Source organism: Cherax quadricarinatus, chromosome 39 (assembly GCF_038502225.1).
Source record: "Cherax quadricarinatus isolate ZL_2023a chromosome 39, ASM3850222v1, whole genome shotgun sequence".
In the NCBI taxonomy this organism is placed as follows: Eukaryota; Metazoa; Arthropoda; class Malacostraca; order Decapoda; family Parastacidae; genus Cherax; species Cherax quadricarinatus.
In genome coordinates this window covers 26,939,687-26,957,168 of record NC_091330.1, presented here as the reverse complement: position 1 = coordinate 26,957,168, position 17,482 = coordinate 26,939,687, and the positions used below count along the sequence as shown (strand labels likewise).

The window sequence follows — 17,482 nt, the reverse complement described above, 5'->3', positions numbered from 1 at the left end:
TAAATAACATAAAAACCTGATATACACTCTAGAATGAATAAAATATGTATGTCATTACGTATGTGGTGACGGGGGAGGACAGCAGTAGCAGGCATTCTCGCTCAAGCTATGAAAACATCTGCCCATTCTTTCCTCCTTCAGACGTGTTAGTATAAGAGAATATGGAGTTTGTGAGGCAAACTGCATTAGATCACTTCTTTCATAAGAAAACCATAATGTACAAATGGAATGGTGTACGTACACCATTTACATACATGTACCTTGCAGAAGATAGGAAGAGCGGCTCATGCTGTCAGAAGTTTATTTCATTTTGTCGTTTTTCTATTGCTTAACTGCTACACTCTTAATACTACTCTTAACCCTTTCAGGGTCCGTGCCGTAGATCTATGGCTTTACGTTCAGGGTCCAAACCATAGATCTATGCCATGAGCTCAGCTCACTCTGATAATCTGTGAGCAGTAAATTTGGGCCTAGATATGAGAGAATACATCTATGTGGTATGCGTGCACCACATAAAACAAATCCTGCAGCACACAGTGCATAATGAGAGAAAAAACTAAGACCGTAATTTTCGATTAAAACAGCGACTTTGCAGTGTTTTTTGGTATGTTTTTCATAGTTGTATTTGCAATTTCTTGGTCTCATTTGATAGAATGGTAGATATACAACAGAAAAAGAGATGATTTTGATTGGTTTTAATACGGGAAATGGCTTGAAACTGAGCTCAAAGTAGCAGAAATGTTAAATTTTTGCCGATGTTCAAGAGTAAACAAATGACCTCGCGTGTCTAATACACACCAGCTGGTGGGTCTAATATACGTTCACAAACGTGCTGATGTTATTTATACAATTATTACAATATTGCATAACAGTAAATCTTCTATTTTTTGGTTTGAATAAAAATTCATTGTGAATAAAAAATCACAATGGAATTCATTTGTAAAGCCTGAAAACGTAACTAATGAGCAGAGGAAATGTTAGTCTAGTGCCAGGAATGCCTGCATTGTTTATTCTTGACCCTATTTTGAAATTGGAGAATTTTGAACTTTGCATTAAATTGGCCAAATTACCAATTTCCAGTCACTTTATTTTGTTGTTGAAACAGTTGACTTGCGATTTCTTGTGCTCAATCGATAGACTAGAAGTAATACTAGTGAAATAGCTAAGAATTTGGTTGACTGGAATACTGTAATTGGCCTAAAATGGGAGTCAAAGTCAGCAAAATCGCCGATGTGTAAATATTGCTGACATATCTAAATTCGCAAGGGGCTAGTAACCCCTTCTCCTGTATAAATTACTAAATTTGAAAAGAGAAACTTTTATTTTCTTTTTGGGCCACCCTGCCTCGGTGGGATACAGCCGGTTTGTTGAAAGAAAGATATATACATGTATATATATTTAGGTAGTAGGTTGGTAGACAGCAACTGCTCAGGGAGGTACTACTGTCTTGCCAAGTGAGTGTAAAATGGAAGTCTGTACTTAATTTACATGATGGTAGGATTGCTGGTGTCTTTTCTCTGTCTCATAAACATGCAAGATTTCAGGTACATCTTGCTACTACTACTTACACTTAGGTCACACTACACATACATGTACAAGCATATATATACACACACACCCCACTGAGTTTTCTTCTATTTTCTTACTAGTTCTTGTTCTTGTTTATTTCCTCTTATCTCCATGGGAAATTGGAACAGAATTCTTCCTCCATAAGCCATGCGTGTTGTAAGAGGTGACTAAAATGCTGGGAGCAAGGGGCTAGTAACCCCTTCTCCTGTATAAAATACTAAATTTAAAAAGAAAAACTTTCATTTTTTTTTGAGCCACCCTGCCTCAGTGGGATATGGCCAGTTTGTTGAAAGACACATACATGTACAAGCATATATATACACACACCCCTCTGGGCTTTCTTCTATTTTCTTACTAGTTATTGTTTTTATTTATTTCCTCTTATCTCCATGGGGAAGTGGAACAGAATTCTTCCTCTGTAAGCTGTGTGTGTTGTAAGAGGCGACTAAAATACCGGAAGCAAGGGGCTAGTAACCCCTTCTCCTGTATAAATTACTAAATTTAAAAAGAGAAACTTTTGTTTTTCTTTTTGGGCCACCCTGCCTTGGTGTGATACAGCCAGTTTGTTGAAAGAAAGAAAGAAGAAGAATATAAAATATGCAATAACCTTAAAACACTTTAAATATTGGAAAATTTCCAGACATAATAGAGACATGTGCTCATGGATAATGTAAACAAACTAGGTGGGGCGCACCATATTAGAAAGATGGGGAGCCGTATAGGGAGTTTTCGTCATAATTTGAAATTGCCATATTAGCGGAATGCCATAAGGCAAAACACCGTAAAGCCAGGTTCTACTGTACTGTATAAATAAATACTGCATATAGACTAAGAATACAGGAGAGTCCTGGATATACAGCTCCCTATTTTTGGTGCTCCATGTTTTCATTGGCTTTCAACTGAGCCATTGTTCATTATGCTTGGTATTTTTACTGCATTTCTGTCATTACTGCCATTTTCATACAACAGTTGCCTAAGGGAAGGACGACCAGCACCGTATGTTTAGGTAAGTATTGTATGTACTGAGGATTTATTTTACTCTTTTATTTATTTTTATGCCTAGCTGTATTGAACACTTAATATATGATAGTGTAAAGATGTTATCTGGTATTTTAGATGCATTCAGTGATGAAAAAATGGCTCTATTTCCACCCACTGGTGATTTTCACTTATTGTTTAGGCTCACGAACCATAGAGCCACATGAATGGGGGCCTTCCTGTATACAGTGGATCCTCGATGAACGATGGCATCGTCTAACGTTAAATCCGACTAGCGATACATTTTAACGCAAAAAATTTTGCCTCGACTAGCGCAAAAAACTCGACCAATACGATTCGTTCCGTCTGAGATGCGTCCACTTGTGGCCAGTGTTTACAAGCCAGCCAGCCAGCCACCGCGGTCCCATCCAAACATACAATCGGAACATTTCATATTATCACAGCGTTTTTAGTGTTTGCACCTGCAAAATAAGTCACCATGGGCCCCAAGAAAGCTTCTAGTGCCAACCCTACAGCAAAAAGGGTGAGAATTACTATGGATATGAAGAAAGAGATCATTGCTAAGTATGTGTGTGTCTCCGAGCTGGCCAGGTTGTACACAAAACCCCAATCAACCATCGCTACTATTGTGGCCAAGAAAACGGCAATCAAGGAAGCTGTTCTTGCCAAAGGTGCAACTATGTTTTCGAAACTAAGATCGCAAGTGATAGAAGATGTTGAGAGACTGTTATTGGTGTGGATAAACGAAAAACAGATAGCAGGAGATAGCATCTCTCAAGCGATCATATGTGAAAAGGCTAGGAAGTTGCATGAGGATTTAATTAGAAAAATGCCTGCAACTAGTGGTGATGTGAGTGAATTTAAGGCCAGCAAAGGTTGGTTTGAGAGATTTAAGAATCATAGTGGCATACATAGTGTAATAAGGCATGGTGAGGCTGCCAATTTGGACCAAAAAGCAGCTGAAAAATATGTGCAGGAATTCAAGGAGTACATAGACAGTGAAGAATTGAAATCTGAACAAGTATTTAATTGTGACACTGACAATGTTGTGAAACATTTTAGGAATGTCATAAAGGAACGAGAGGTACAGGTCTCTATGGACAGATATGTTGTGTGACAGAGATCCAGTGGCTCTCAAGCTGGTCCTAGTGGCATTAAAAGAAGAAGGGAAGTAACCCTGGAAAAGGACTTGACACCTCAAGTGCTAATGGAAGGGGATTCTCCTTCTAAACACTAACACCATCCACAGTCTCCCCTCCTTCCATCCCATCAATCATCACCAGATCTTCAATAAAGGTAAGTGTCATGTAATTGTACATGTCTTCTTCAGTTTGTGTGTATTAAAATTAATATTTCATGTGGTAAAATTTTTTTTTTTCAATACTTTTGGGTGCTTTGCACGGATTAATTTGATTTCCATTATTTCTTATGAGGAAAATTAACTCGACTAACGATAATTTCGATTAACGATGAGCTCTCAGGAACGGATTAATATCGTTGGTCGAGGGTCCACTGTATACCTATATTGCATTATAGTTATAAAAACAATTTACAATAAACCCTGACTGAGAAATCAGAATGTGTTTAGGAGTGTGAAGGAGTACCCTAAATGTGTGCTTTATCGAAAAACTAACACCTAAACTAATTTCATTTACCACTTAACTGATTTTTGAGGGTATTGTTTAAAATAAAGTGAATACTTGACAAAATGTCCAATTTCCTTTAAATTTTTGGCATTTTTTTTTTTTAAATATACATGGCCTCAATCTCAAGTATGGTCATCTTTATAGTTAACAACAATAATAAATAATAATAATAATAATAACAACCAAGAATTCTTTAATTCTGTCACACCTTTTCTTTCAAGAAATTCACAAGCCATATCAAACCATATCATATCAAGCCATATCAAACCATAAAATCAACAACTATGAAAAAAACAAGTACAGTTTATATTCATAAGTGATACCTTCATCATCATCAGGTTCACAAGGTCTATCAAAGAAATGTTTTCAATTGAGACTTTTTAAGTCTCAGATTCCTGACTTTTAACAGACACTGGTAACTTTTATATAGTCTGCCAGCTTCTTATATAAGAAAAAGGTTTTTCCGCAAATGATTTCTCCCTAACATCACCAGGCTCAGCCAGTCTCAGAAGGTCCACTTAAAACACAAATAGTCCCCCCTGCCTCCTTTTTCTTTTTTTTTTTTTAGATTTTGCTCTGAGGGGAGAGTTTACTGAGTAGTATCACACATTCCATGAGTGACTATATCAGTCTAGGAACAGTACTTTTCATTCCAAATAATTAATATGTCATTGACAATATTGCATCAATCAGTGGCTATTTAATTTCAACAAATCCTGCATATTTTTGTGTAATGCCTTGGTTCTGATAGTCTAATACTGTTCATAAATGTTAGTGGTGTTTATTCTATAGTCTTATATATTATTAATTATATAGTCTTATATATTGTGTCACCTTCTAATAGTGTGGAGTCTATGTTTATTCTCCTCTCCACATGCTATACTGCCACAGACAAAAGTAATCTAAATGAATCCATTTAAAAAATATTTTTCTTACAATATCCACATTTCATCTAATTACAACCCTATTGTAATAGGGAACAAATTAACTAATTCTTAATGTACTCTCCTAATTGCATTCATCCTCTAAATTTTGTATTTGTATTTTACAGTGGTACCTCGAATTTCGAACAGCTCCCAACTTGAACAATTATGTAAGTGTATTTTTGCAAGTGCTTTTGTAAATGTATTTTTGGAGATTTTCAAAACGGACTAATCTAATTTACATTATTTCTCATGGGAACAAATTTGTTTGGTAACAGCACTCGAACAGCCTTCTGGAATGAATTACAACAGAAATTCAGGGTATCAATGTACTTGTAATCTGTTGCAATATTTTTAAAACTGTTATTTATGTGTTATTTCCTGTTCCTGCCAACTCCTAGGTACCCTTATTTCCTACAACACTGAAATGAAATGGTGTTCACTCAGACTTTACCAATATTTTGTAAACCTCCAGCATTTTAGTATTTCTTCTTAACCCTTTCAGGGTTGAGAGGCCCTCTCCTAAACTCGTTCTCAGAGTCGAAAATTTTTCAGAAAAAAAATTATTTTTTCTTATGAAGTGATAGAGAATCTTTTCCCGATCATAATGACATCAAAAGTATGAAATTTGATGGAAAACTTACGGAATTATGCTCTCGCGAAGTTAGCGGTCTCGACAACGTTTACGCATCGGCGATTTCGCTCACTTTGAGTCCTATTTTTGGCCAATTCCAGTGTACTAGTCGACAAAAATCATATCTATTTCGCTAGAACTCCATTTTTTTTATCGAATGAGTACAAGAAACCACCCATTTACTGATGTCAACTATCCAATAAAGTGGTCAGAAATTGGCAATTTTGCCAATTTTACACAAAAATCAGAAGATGCCAATTTACAAATAGGGTCCAGACAGATATTCCTGGCACTAAAATAGCAATTTTCTCTGCTCATTAGTCACGTCCCCAGGCCCCTCTTACATCTCTTTTGCTTTCCACTTTGAATTTTTACTCTCACAAAAAATAGAAGATTTACTGTTATGCAGACTACTGCATTAGTGTAGAAATGGTATAAGTAACATCAGTGCACTCATGAAAGAATATTAGACTCACCAGTTGACGTATATTGGACGCTCGGCATGATTTGTTTACTTTTGAACTTTGGTAAAAATCGAACATTTCTGCTACTTTAAGTTCAATTTTAAGGTACTTTTCATTATGAAATCAATCGAAATCATCTCAATTTCTGTAATATGTCTCCCATTCTATAAAATGAGACCTGGAAAACTAAAATACAACCATAAATACCATACGAAAATACACTGCAAAGCCGCTGTTTTAAACCAATAACACGGTCGGAGTTTTTTTTTCTGATTATGCACTGTGTGCTGCAGGATTTTTTTTATACTGTGCACACTGGCGACATAGACCCATTCTTTCATATGTAGGCCTACCAGCTTTCTCTCACTAGATTTGAAGGCGCTAGAATTTAGGCATACTAGTATGTCAATAACCCTGGTGCGTAAGCCATACTAGTATGTAGTGATATCTCCGGAGTTTACAGTAAGGTTGACAGTCTGAAAATATATGCAAATTTATTGTTTTTTTTTTTTTTGTTTTTTTTTTTTTACAATCTAAGAAGCCCTAAATATTTAATGTCAGCAAATTCAGTTTTTGATAATGAAACCCAATATGAATATACAGTGGAACCTCAATTTTTGTATGCCCTAGTTTGTATGTAAAACTATAGCTCTTCCTTCAACACACCGGCCATATCCCAATGAGGCAGGGTGGCCCAAAAAGAAAAACGAAAGCTTCTCCTTTTACATTTAGTAATATATACAGGAGAAGGGATTACTAGCCCATGGCATTTTAGTCGCCTCTTACAACACGCATGGCTTATGGAGGAAGAATTCTGTTCCACTTCCCTATGGAGAGAACAGGAAATAAACAAGAACAAGGACTAGTAAGAAAATAGAAAAAAACCCAGAGGGGTGTGTACATACATATATGCTTGTACATGTATGTGTAGTGTGACCTAAGTGTAAGAAGAAGTAGCAAGACGTACCTGAAATCTTGCATGTTTACGAGACAGAAAAATGGACACCAGCAATCCTACCATCATGTAAAACAATTACAGGCTTTCGTTTTACACTCACTTGGCAGGACGGTAGTACCTCCCTGGGCGGTTGCTGTCTACCAACCTACTACCTAGGTAAAACTATAGTTCTTTCTTTCTTTCAACACATCGGCCGTATCCCACTGAGGTGGGGTGGCCCAAAAGGAAGAACGAAAGTTTCTCCTTTCAAATTTAGTAATATATACAGGAGAAGGGGTTACCAGCCCCTTGCTCCCAGCATTTCAGTCGCCTCTTACGACACGCATGGCTTACGGAGGAAGAATTCTGTTCCACTTCCCCATGGAGATAAGAGGAAATAAACAAGAACAAGAACTAGAAAGAAAATAGCAGAAAACCCAGAGGCGTGTGTATATATATATGCTTGTACATGTATGTGTAGTGTGACTTACGTGTAAGTAGAAGTAGCAAAACATACCTGAAATCTTGCATGTTTATGAGACAGACAAAGGACACCAGCAATCCTACCATCATGTAAAACAATTATAGGCTTTCGTTTTACACTCACTTGGCAGAACGGTAGTACCTCCCTGGGCGGTTGCTGTCTACCAACCTACTACCTAGGTAAAACTATAGTTATTCTCTATAAAATACATTTTTTGTTAATATTTTTGGGTGTCTGGGAAGGATTAATTGGATTTGCATTATATCTTATGAGAAATATTGCTTCAGTGTTTGTAGGATTCAGTTTATTGTCAGACCTTTTCGAACAGATTAATCACAAAAACCAAGGTTCCACTGTATAGTGATTATATTTATCCTAGGGAGCAGAGGGCTAGTAACCCCTTCTCCTGTATAAATTATTAAATTTCAAGAGAAAAACTTTCACTTTTCTTTTTAGGTCACCCTGCCTCAGTGGGATTCAACCAGTTTACTGAAAAATTAATATTTATCCAAATCACAAACAACACTAATAATCTAATAGCAAATGGAGTGATTCACCCTGCCTTGGCGGGAAACAGCCAATGTGTTAATGAAAACTTTTTTTTAATCTTTATCACAATATTATTACTACAGGTTGAGTATCTCTAATATGAAATTCTTGGGGCTGAAGTGTCAAATTTTGGAATATAACGAGATAGCTTGTGGATGAGACCCCAAGTCTAAACACAAAATCCACTGATATTTCATATACAGCCTATACACACAAGTGTCATATTGTTTTTTAACACATCGAGGCAGAGTGACCCAAAAAAAAGAAACACTTTCATCTTCACTCACTCCATCACTGTCTTGCCAGAGGCATAATGATACTACAGTTCAAAAACTGCAACATATCTCCACCCCTTCTTCAGCATGCAGGCACTGTACTCCCTGCTTCCAGGATTTAAGTCCAGCTAACCAGTTTCCTTGAATCCCTTCCTATTGGTACCTTTACCTTTGATATACCTTTGAAGAGTTTCAATAGTTTCACTACTCTCGGATCCCGGCCATGGGCCAGGCTCGTCTGGTGTTTGCCTGGTCAACCAGGCTGTTGCTGCTGGAGGCCCACTACCCTACATATCCATCACAGCCTGGGTGATCTGGCACCTGGTGAAGATACTTGTCCACTTGTTCCAGCCATGTTTCTGATATCTTCTGGTAAGTTGTTGAATAGTCTGGGACCCCGGATGTTGATACAGCATTTCCTTATTGTCCCCGCCACACCCCTGCTCCTGGGTTTATTTTGCACATCCTCCAATATCTCTCACTCCAGTATGTTGTTATGGCAGTGTGCAGATTTGGGATCAGGCCCTCAAGTACTTTCCTGGTATATACGTATTATCATGTATCTCTCTCTCCTCCGCTCCAATGAGTACATGTTCAAGAGTTGAAGGCATTCCCTGTAATTTAGGTGTTTTGCTGGCTCAATGTGAGCCATAAATGATCTCTGTATTTGTTCCAGTTCTGATATTTCTCCTGCTTTGAATGGGGCCGTCAGCACTGAGCAATATTTTAAATGAGAGAGTGCTAGCAATTTGAAGAGTGCCACCATCAGCATTATTTCCCTTGTTACTCAAACTAAAACAGCTTCACACCAATGTAATTTCTTTTCAGCATTAAGTCGTGATAGTCCTGGCTAGTCTGCTGAAATACTGTGCATACCATGGGCTTTTCACAAAAACACAATGACTTGTATACTTTTGAAATTATTATTATTATTATTATTATTATTATTATGTAAAACTATCCTGTGTTGTTTTCCATACAGAGAAATTGTTTGTAGACTGAAAAGCCAAAAGTGCAAATTATTTATAAGAAGGGGCCCTGCAGTGTGCAGTGTGCTGCACTTCAAGATTATGTGAAATGTAACCTTTTACTTACATTCAACATCAGAACAACAAGCATGACCTTTTACTTACACTCAATATTAGAACAAGCATGATCTTTTACTTACATTCAATATCAGAGCAACAAGCATGACCTTGTACTTACATTCAACATTAAGGTAGGCAGTAGCTTTCTGGGGTGTTCCAATTCCATTAGAAACTTCACAGGTGAAAAAGCCACCATCATCTGCACTTGTTGGATTAATAATTAGTGTACCATCTCTCCTGACGATAGAACGAGTGTCTAACCAGGAAAGTTTATCAATAAAGACCTCTTCTCTCTTCCAGGTAACAGTTACATTTCCTGGAAGTGCTTTTGCTTCACATGGAAATTCAACCTTCTCACCTTCCTGTCTTGTCTGGTTGTGTGGAGGTGTGACAATCACCGCCCCACCTGTAATTAAAACCATCATCATTATCATTATTTTACTCACATCTTACAATGTTCAATTCAATACATTCCCCAAACACAAAAAAAAATTCATGAGGAAATATACAAGTAATATATATAAATAGTAGAGCAAACAAAACACGAGCAAATCATTTTTTAGCGTACCCAATTATATATACTGTTCTGTACTAATGAATGAAATTCCTCTTTGGTGATGGCACAGTATATAAAATTCTTCACTAAAAATCTAAAGAAAACACTAAATGTATGTAAATGAATTGCAATAAGTTGAGACAAATAACTCTGTCACTATTTGATTGTGCTCTTCAAAACACATGTACAAAAAGGAAGTAATGCCCCCCCAATTAACATGAAAATGTGACAATTAGAAGATACTGGATTAACAGAAATACACAATTAAGAGAAAAAATGGACAAAAATAATCAGGAGAAATGTAGTAGATGTACAACAAGTAATTTTTTAGCGTGTAGCCCGAGAAAAGAATCATACACAAATAACCCACACATAGAAGAAAGAAACTTATAACATTTCGGTCTGACTTGGACTGAAATGTCATCACAGGTTTTTTCTCCAATGTGCAGGGTAATTTGTTCCAATCACAGTATTGTGCCTTTTTATTCTTTAAAAGAATAATGAACAGAACAAGGGTAATCATTAAAACGTGCCTGCAATAACAACTTTGGCTTCATGATGAACTCTTCCCTCAGCATTCCGAGAGACACATACATAGTCCCCAATATCTTGGTCACGTATCTTGTTAATTCGAAGCTCTGTGCCATCATTGAAGATGCCAACAGTGTCTGATGGTTCAACTGGTTCGCTATCTCTGAACCACATAATTTCTGGCTTTGGAGTTCCCTCAGCCTCGCAGTTAAGAATGATGGAATCCCCGATATTGACATAGGTAACATCATCGGGGGTCGTGGTAAATCGGGGAGGTGCTGCAATTCATGAGGAAAAATATGCCATGCATTATTTGCTATTTCACTTTTGTATCTGTATGTAAATTATTTATATATACATTACTATATATGTATACATTATACCACATTTGAGCATATCTTTTACAATCTTGAATACTGAACACATTTTATATAATTTATGAACCATTGCATTTATAATAAGCATCTTCATTATGTGCTACTCTCAAAAATATCACTTATTTTTCTTATAATGACTATCAACAGTACAGTAACCCCTTGATATAATGGACCTCTATAAAATGGACTCTGGAAGAATGGAACAAACTCTGCTGCAGAACTCTTCGAAACAATAGACAGACTACCAGTTACAGAACTGTCTAGTACCAATACTACCACAGCAAAACAATCTTTTCTCTATCCACCACAATTGCCATTATTGGCCACCCCTCCCTCTACCCAGCCTCTATTAGTCCATTATATCGAAAGTTTACTTTAAATAATGTTCAACTGTTCATATTTAAAGTGTATATCACATAATAAAATAAATGAAAAACAGAGAAATACAGTGCATAAAGGAATGGCACGATCAAGAGGGAACATTTATGAGGAGTGTGATGACCAAAAATATACGTGAATGAGAAGACAGATTTATAAATTAGCTAAGAGACAAGAGGCAGAGAGCTGTGTGAATGGAGAAGAATATTTCAATGCATTTTTCTGTGGACTCTGCTTTTCACAACTACTGAATTAATATCTTAACTTTTCAAGAACATGTAAAGAAGCATATACAGACTCCACAATACAGAAACTGAGCTACAGCATTATTCCAAAAACTTAGTTCACAACAAAGGTTGTAAACAAAAAGTGATTCAACAACTTATTGCAATCTATTATAAAACCTAAATATCTGTGAAATGTTTAAGCATGTATGGAAACATTTATGAGGATTAAATATGTTTATAACTACATTATTTCACTGGTCTAATAAAAACTATAAAGCAACATACATAAGCTGTGGATTCCATTGGGACACAATGATATTAACTAACATGTGACTGCAATTATTTACTGTTTACATCTGCATAATATGCAAATTATGTACAGCAGCTGTTTGGCACTCAGACAAATTATTAGACTGGAGGGAAATCTGCTAAGATGTTTGAACAGAAAATGATGAATGGGTAAGTGATGTATGAGGTGAAAGGATTATAGCAAGACAGATGGATTAAACGTTGAGCAGGATGAAGAAAAACATGTATAAAAGGCAGACAGTTCTTACCGTGAACATCAAGGTGTATCCAGGTACCATTTTCAACGCCGCTACGATCGAGGTAGAACACATTACACACATACCAGCCTTGGTCATCTTCCTTGACAGAGGTGATATTGAGCGAGGCCAGCCCATAGGTGGTGTCGGGAGAGACCAGCGAGGCCCGACCCTTATAGTTTTCTTCCACATGAGGGTCATAGCCATCATACCATATGTATATAGGAATTTTTTGATGCTGAAAAAGAAAAGTATCCCTCTACAGTACTGTACATCTGTCCTGAATAAAAAAATCCACAACTGTAAATGTGTACAACTCACAACACAAGAGACTGTATAGAATACTAAGGGAATTATTAATGAAAGTGACCATCAAAAATAGAAAAACAATTTTAACAGAATGAGAGTGAGTTTAATTGTGTTGTATGGTTTGCATATAACTAGAATTGTTTGGTTATTCTGAGTATGGTCTGGGACCACTCCACAGGGAATAGACCCTGGGAATTGTCTGTAAGTCTACCAGTAAAACACAAAAATGGCTAACATCAGTATTACAGTATTTCTTGTTAAAGTATGCAAGTTGTGAATGTTTAAAAAACATGCATCTAATGTGACAGCTGTCAGAAATATTTTTGTAGATCAAGATTACATTATAGTTATTATTATTATTATTATTATTATTATTATTATCATCAAATTAAGCTTTAAACTCATAAAGGTTGCACAGCGCTACATAACCTAACATAACCTGAGGTTCATTCTGACACATCAAACGAACTGCTTTTTTGCAAAAACAACTATTTTTTTTCCCAGGGTATGAATAGCTTGATTAAATACATAGTACGTTTTTAAAAATTACAGCAAATATTTAGTTTAGGGGCAAGTGAGAGCTTATACTTAATTTATAATGTAAAGTGACTAATATTAATTGGCTTGTGCAATGGAGATTGCTAAATTTTGTGCAAAAAGAAAAACCCCATTTTGTTTCTACAGCATTCTGGCATAAATAAAATATTTGAAAAATAAAAAAAAAATAAATACTGCAAGCAACTAACGTAACCTATCTTAACCGAACATAACCTATCATATCTTAACCCAATATAACCTATCTTAACCCAACATAACCTTTCTTAACCCAACATAATCCAATGTAACCTAACATATCTTAACCTAACATAACCCAATGTAACCTCTCTTAACCCAACATAACCTAACATATGTTAAGCCAACATAACCTATTTTAACCTAACATGGCATTCAACAGGGAAGCATCCTTTGCCCACTACTTTTCCTTTTATACATCAATGACCTTCCTAATGTATCACAACTTAGACCTGTTATTTTTGCTGACGACACAACTTTTGTCATCTCCCACCCAAATCCAACATCACTCAACAACACTTGTTAATGAAGAGCTCTTAAAAATATCAACCAATAAACCAATAAACTTACACCTAACATTGATAAAAAATTTTACATTATGTTTGGGAGCAGAGCAAGTAATGTCCAACTTAACATTAAGATTAATAATGCTCTTATTACTAAATATAATGAGGAAAAATTTCTGGGTCTGGACCTTGACAGCAATTTGAAATTCAACACTCATATCCAACACATAAAAAAAATGTCCAAAACAGTTGGCATCCTTTCAAAGATATGTTATTACGTAGTACTACAAACAGCAATAATTACATTATAAGTTTCAATGATCTACCTCACTTATGCTATTTAAGCCAATAATAACCCTACAAAATGCTGCAGTACTAATGATCATACAGTCCTCTGCTCGACCCCCACCCCCCACTTCTCAATGCCCAAAACCAACTCACTATACAAAACATTCCCTCTTACTACTGTGGATCCTACATTTACAAAACATTAAATTCTAATATTAATCCCAACCTGAAGCACTTACTTGATAGTTGCAACAGGACCCATAGACAATACCAGGCACAAAAATCTCTACGGTATTTCCCGTATCCAGCTAAATCATTGCAAAAATTTAATGTACATAAAAGCGCCCAAAATCTGGAACTCTCTGCCGGAAATCTCCAGAGCCACTGTCTCAGCCAGCATCTTCAAAAATATCATTAAAATAAACACCTTCTCTCCTTAACATCCCAACATCAGCTAAATATGTGAAAACTATATACATATGCATATTCACAATGTCACAAACATCTGGATGACAATATAATCTTATTCTTAATATCTGTAATCTTCACAGCCATTAAAACATTAATTTTGTCTATATTATGTTAATATGCTAGAATCCTCATTACCTATAATCATAATCAAACCTGTAATTCTTTAAACAAATAAACTTGATAAAAGCTATATAGCATATAGTAATAAGATATTCAATTCTCTTGTATTCATCTAAGAGACTGTATATAAAAGCACTCAATTAGTCACTGTCTTATTAATCTTAAGTTAGTCTTAAGTTTGCCTGAAATGCTCTACATATTAAGGGGCTTTCTGCATGCACACCTAAATGTCATTCACCTCTGAACAAATTAAAGCATTATTACAGTAGGGCCCCACTTATATTGCAGGTTAGGTTCCAGGCTACTGCAGGAAAGCAGACATTGCCGGAAAGCAGAATGCCATTTTTTTCCTTTTATAAATGCACAAAAATGCCAGGTAACAAGTTTACACTAACATATATTACGTTAGCAATAGAACTAGGCATTAAAAAAATAAAAAGTAAAATACACACACAGTATACCCATTACTTACCTTAAAATATTTATAGTCTTAATAGAGAAGAGGCTCCCTTCAATCCCCATTGGGGAGGGGAACCTTTAGTCTGCATCACTTCACGATGCATTACTCGAACAGGGTAAAGATCAAACCAGTGAGTGGGACAGTCAATGAGTCGTCCAAGTTAGCACTTGCAGCTGTCGTCAGTGGCAGATTGCAAGTCAAATGTAATGTGATACTATCGCTCAAGGAGGCCTTCATTGTCATCTGCTCTGACGACACCAAGGCCGAGAGACTACTTACCACTAGCGCTACAACCACTCTACAAGATCAGGGCTTCCCCAGCTCTGAGGGCCAGGAGAACTGTGTTCCTCATGAGACTCGACAGACTCATCACTGTACAGACTACTGAAGAAATCAAGTCATCCATCGAAGCACAGAACCCTTGGGCCAAGGTGGACTTCATTACTAAAATACCCAATGCTTCATCCATTCTGAAGGTCACCTTCAGTGACATCAACATGGCAGCCAGAGCTCTCACTGAGGGTCTGGCTATTCACTACTTCTACATCAACCCAGCCTTCATTGAAGCAGAAAAATTCCAATAAATCTCACAGTGCTATAAGTGCTACTCATACTTACACACCACAAAGGACTGCCCTACCAAGGATAGGAAGTTCTGCTCCACCTGCAGCCATGAGGGTCATGACTTCAAGAGTTGCACTACTGCCTCACCACCTAAATGCTTGAACTGCAAGAATGACCACCATACTCTTGCTGCCAGATGCCCTACCAGAAGAGACATACTCAAGAAACAACAACAACAACAAAAGAAGTCCAACCCACAAGCAACCACATATGCTGCTATCACCAAGCTTCAAGCAGACACCACCAAGATCCTACAAGCCACGCAAGCTGCTCCCACCACTTCCCTTTGATATATACCTTTGAAGAATTTTGAGAGTATATCTACTCTCTGAGCCCGGCCATGGGCCAGGCTCATCTGGTGCTCACCTGGTCAACCAGGCTGTTGCTCCTGGAGGCCAGCTGCCCCACATATCCATCACAGCCTGGTTGATCTGGCACCTGGTGAAGATACTTCTCTAGTTTCCTCTTGAAGGCTTCAACACTTGTTCCAGCAGTGTTTCTGATATCTTCTGGTAAGATGTTGAAAAGTCTGGGACCCCGGATGTTGATACAGTGTTCCCTTATTGTCCCCACTGCACCCCTGCTCCTCACTGGGTTTATTTTACACTTCCTCCCATATCTCTCACTCCAGTATGTTGTTATGGCAGTGTACAGATTTGGGACCAAACCCTCGAGTACCTTCCAGGTATATATTATCATGTACCTCTCTCTCCTCCGCTCCAATGAGTACATGTTCAAGACTTGCAGGCGTTCCCAGTAGTTCAGATGCTTTACTGGCTCAATGCAAGCCATAAACGATCTCTGTATTTGTTCCAGCTCCAATATTTCTCCTGCCCTGAATGGGGCCGTCAGCACTGAGCAATATTCTAAGTGAGGGAGCACTAACGATTTGAAGAGTGTCACCATCAGCAGTTTCTCTTGTTTTGAAAGTTCTCAATATCCACCCAGTCATCTTCCTGGCTGTAGTGATCTTTGTCTTGTTATGGTCTTTAAAAGAAAGGTCCGCTGACATAATTATTCCTAGGTCTTTTACGTGTTCCTTACGTTCTATTTGGTGACCCTCTTGAGTTTTGTATATAGTGCTCCTTTTGAGTTCTTCATTCTTTCCATACCTAAGCAGCTGGAACTTATCACCATTGAACGTCATGTTTTCCACTGCCCACTGGAAAACCCTGTTTATGTCTTCCTGCACTTTTTCAGTGTCCTCTACTGTACTGACTTTCATGCTAATTTTAGTGTCATCTGCAAATGATGATACAAAAGTGTACCGGGTGTTTTTTCTATGTCTGCTATGAGGATGAGGAACAGCAGAGGTGCCAGGACAGTGCCTTGGGGCACTGAGCTTTTGACCTCGCTGATGCTGGATCTTGCCCTGTTCACTACTACTTTTTGTGTTCTGTGTGTTAGGAAACCGAAAATCCATCTGCCTACCTTTCCCGTAATGCCCATGGCCTTCATTTTGTGTGCTATCACTCCATGATCGCATTTGTCAATGCCTTTGCAAAATCTGTGTAAATCACATCTGCGTTTTGGTCGTCTTCCAGTGCCTCTGTAATTCTGTCATAATGGTTCAGCAGCTGTGACAGTCATGATCGTCCTGCTCTAAAACCATGCTGGTTCGGGTTATGTTGGTTGTGCTGGTCCATGAAATTTGTAACCTGCCGTCTCATCACTCTTTGGAAAATTTTTATGATGTGAGAGGTTAGGGGTACTGGTCTGTAATTTTTAGCTAGTGCTCTACTACCTCCCTTGTGCAAAGGAGCCATGTCTGCACTCTTTAATGCCTCCGGTATTTCACCTAGATCTAAGCTCTTTCTCCAGAGAATACTGAGGGCTCGTGCTAGTGGTACTTTGCACTTCTTTATAAATAGAGCATTCCATGAATCTGGTCCAGGTGCTGAGTGAGTGGGCATGTTTTCCATTTTTTTTTTTCGAAATCTATGGGATTT

The 17,482-nt window shown here is 37.4% G+C and overlaps 1 protein-coding gene across 5 annotated transcripts in view; it reads right to left on the bottom strand.

Moving 5' to 3' along the window:
- LOC128696401 (protein turtle-like) overlaps positions 1-17,482 on the bottom strand; it is a 1,392,149-nt gene that overhangs the window by 683,038 nt on the left and 691,629 nt on the right. For all 5 annotated transcript variants that reach the window (XM_070092535.1, XM_070092536.1, XM_070092538.1 and 2 more), the window contains exons 6-8: positions 12,195-12,420; positions 10,658-10,933; positions 9,687-9,974 (exon numbers count right to left, since the gene is read on the bottom strand). In XM_070092535.1, the coding sequence (XP_069948636.1) occupies positions 9,687-9,974; positions 10,658-10,933; positions 12,195-12,420 (790 nt within the window). The remainder of the gene's footprint in view (positions 1-9,686; positions 9,975-10,657; positions 10,934-12,194; positions 12,421-17,482) is intronic.